The sequence below is a fragment of the Onychomys torridus genome, chromosome 12, assembly GCF_903995425.1.
Source record: "Onychomys torridus chromosome 12, mOncTor1.1, whole genome shotgun sequence".
Lineage (NCBI taxonomy): Eukaryota > Metazoa > Chordata > Mammalia > Rodentia > Cricetidae > Onychomys > Onychomys torridus.
In genome coordinates, this window is record NC_050454.1 from 66,311,820 (window position 1) to 66,315,267 (window position 3,448).

Consider the following 3,448-nt stretch of genomic DNA (forward strand, 5'->3'; position numbering starts at 1 on the left):
TTCTGTGGATTCAGCTCCATGTATACTTTTAATTCATGTACGGTTTCAGATACAGGCACTTTCTTCACATCTCAATATACAAGACTGGTTTTATACATAATGATCAAGACTCTGCCACCAATAGTATTTGTGTGTCCCAAGAATTTAATGTTGGACACTCTAAAATTAGAGGGAAAACTTCTCATGAAATTGTTCAGTAGCTACATTTACCACGAAGCCACCTCATTTACATAGATTTGTCTCTTTGTCAAACTCTCTGACTAAATGCTTAGCTACATGTATTTTACATTAGATAACATGTATTTCGGTAAATGTGTGAAAAGTTCAAATGTTGAACCTTTCAGTGACAGTTTGTCACCTTTTGTACCAATACTCCCTCCATCAGCTATAAACTGAGACAAAGTGCAGATGGCTTTTCTGGTCTCCTAAGGACTCAATACAGTTTTTATTTCAATTTTACTTTCATTTTTTGAGGGGACTATACAGGGAGTTCTATCTAAATTTTGTGCATGGTGTGTATGCATATTCTGAAGCATATTCTGACAAGTCCATAGAACTTCTGTGGGTGCATATGTGTATGTGTGTATATGTGTATGTGTGCATATGTGTATCTGTGCATATATATATATACATATATACACATATGTATATATATGTACATTTCTGACATGTCTGTGTGCCGTGTAAATACTTGTGTGTTTGAGTAGATGACTGGATATGTGTAGTTGCTAAATGACCATATTGTGCCATGATCTTTACTCTGTCTACCTATTTCATTCCCACAAGATTGGGTCTCTCATGGGACATGGTACTAGGTTGACAATCACTAAGTAAAACTCATAAAATTCCATATCTCTGTTTTCTCTGTAAAGCTCATGTGACCATTATTTCAAAAGAAGTTTATAAATATTGACCTTGGTTCACCCAAAAAACCATAACATCTTTCATGGTTACACCTCAAGAGCTTCACATGGCTCTCTATGGGAAACGCACAGTACCTACAGTTTATGTATATTAAATGGTCTTATATTTTTGACTGATTTTAAAGCAACATGTAATAAAAAGCAAAGTGCCAAGGAATAAATCCAAATATAGAAAGTAGAAAATAACATAAGCAATACTTAGCTGATAGTTCATGAGAAAGACTCAAGGAACATCTTCCTCCAGGTAAAAGTCATCCCAAAATAACAAACTAGAAGGGAAAAAAACTGATCTTTCTATGGTGTAATGAAAACCCAACATATGTAAAAAGGAGAAAACTATGTAATGATTTATATCATCTGATAGACTTCTGTGGTGTTCCATTAAGCTATGTGAACAATGGCTTAGTGACCTAAAAATTACATCAGATTCTATATTTGACTATGGGACCTGAGGTAGAAGCACAATTATCTCAGTTATGCAGCCTTGTCTGTCCAGTAAATCCTGGAACTCATGATGTTTTCTGAAGCACTGTGCAGATGTGTGATGCTGCAATGCCTGCGGTTTTCCCATCAACAACTCAGGTGTATAAAAGGCCCTTGGCAGATGGTGGCAGCCAGACTCAAGGAACCTACCGCTTATCTTCTCTGAACAGTCCACTCACTCCTGACACCATGTGTTACTATGGAGGATACTATGGAGGCCTGGGCTATGGCTATGGTGGCCTAGGCTATGGCTATGGCTGTGGCTATGGCTGTGGCTATGGTGGCTATGGTGGCTATGGTTATGGCTGTTGCCGCCCACTGTGCTGTAGAAGGTACTGGTCCTGTGGATTCTACTGAGGAGATTATGTAGCTGCTCACTCTTCACTTCAGAGGTTCTTAAATCTTCATAAATTCCAACCTTAATTCAAACTATCTGAGGAATAATAAATGAAACACAACATGGCCACCTATTCTTTAATTTGATTCCACGACTATTTGCAGCAATGATCCTCACTGCCATCATAATGTCTTATAAAATGTGATCTGTTTGCATCCTTCTCCATTTTATAAAAAGATACGCTTTTAAATAAAGTGTTTCCTTGAAAATATTGTTTTCCTAAATATGAGATGCCTATTTGTGTATTTATAACTGTTTGGTTACTATTGTGTTATTGTATATAAATGTGAGAAGTAAAGGATAGACAGAAAGATCAAATTATATAGAGAGAAAGAAGTTAGTGGGAGGGAGAGAGAGAGACAGAGAGTAAGAAGGAAGGAAGAAGGAAGGAAGGAAAGAAGGAAGGGAGGGAGGAAGGAAGGAAGGAAGGAAGGAAGAAGGAAGGAAGGAAGGAAGGAAGGAAGGAAGGAAGGAAGGAAGGAAGGAAGAAGGAAGGAAGGAAGGAAGGAAGGAAGAAGGAAGGAAGGAAGGAAGAAGGAAGGAAGGAAGGAAGGAAGGAAGGAAGGAAGAAGGAAGGAAGGAAGGAAGGAAGGAAGGAGGAAGGAAGGAAGGAAGGAAGGAAGAAGGAAGGAAGGAAGGAAGGAAGGAAGGAAGGAAGAAGGAAGGATGGAAGGAAGGAAGGGAGGAAGGGAGGAAGGAAGGAAGGAAGGAAGAAGGAAGGAAGGAAGAAGGAAGGAAGGAAGGAAGAAGGAAGGAAGGAAGGAAGAAGGAAGGAAGGAAGGAAGGAAGAAGGAAGGAAGGAAGGAAGAAGGAAGGAAGGAAGGAAGAAGGAAGGAAGGAAGAAGGGAGGGAGGGAGGGAGGAAGGAAGGAAGGAAGGGAGGGAGGAAGGAAGGAAGGAAGGGAGGAAGGAAGGAAGGAAGGAAGGGAGGGAGGGAGGAAGGAAGGAAGGAAGGGAGGGAGGAAGGAAGGAAGGAAGGAAGAGGGAAGACTGGAAGGAAGAAAAAGAAGGAGGAAGTAGAAGGAAATATTCTCTTTAAATATTCTTCTGTTGGTAGACATTTTTATTATGTTCATATTCCTGCTATTATTATATCACAACAAATTTGGTACTGCAAATATTTCTCTGAGATAAACTCCTTTTGTCTCCTATTTAAACTATGAGAATGCTCATGAATTACTGCTCTAAATATCTGGGTGTAGTTTCCACAGTACCTTCTATAATGACTGTCACCATACACCTTCTAACTGTTTGTAGGGTTCCCTTTACTTCACGTGTTCTCTAACACCCATTTTCTTTGTAATATCCATTTTATTAATAACTATAGAGTTCAATCATTGTGACTTTGACTTGTGGTTTTGAAAATTCACCCTTGGTCATCTGTAGATTTTATTTTGAAAAATATTTAAATTATCCAATTATTTTAATGGCAATTGATTTTCACCATGTTATTTATTTGTAGACATTTCACATAAATTTTGGTATTTGACTTCCTATTCTTTGTATAGAATAGTGTGTGAATCATCCTGCTGGGCAGAACCTTTTAGATGGATATAAGAAGACCTTTCTATTTTCTTTCTGTTGATGGTACTTTTGAAGTCACATCCAGTTATTTATGAAAACAAGCAAAGAATCTTTTCCACTGT

General features: G+C 38.3%; 1 protein-coding gene across 1 annotated transcript; it reads left to right on the forward strand.

The window, feature by feature from the left end:
* The first annotated feature begins 1,595 nt into the window (after positions 1–1,595).
* LOC118593817 (keratin-associated protein 20-2-like) lies at positions 1,596–1,763 on the forward strand. Its single transcript, XM_036203410.1, has one exon. The coding sequence runs from the start codon at positions 1,596–1,598 to the stop codon at positions 1,761–1,763; it is 168 nt and encodes a 55-aa protein (XP_036059303.1).
* Positions 1,764–3,448: the final 1,685 nt, after the last annotated feature.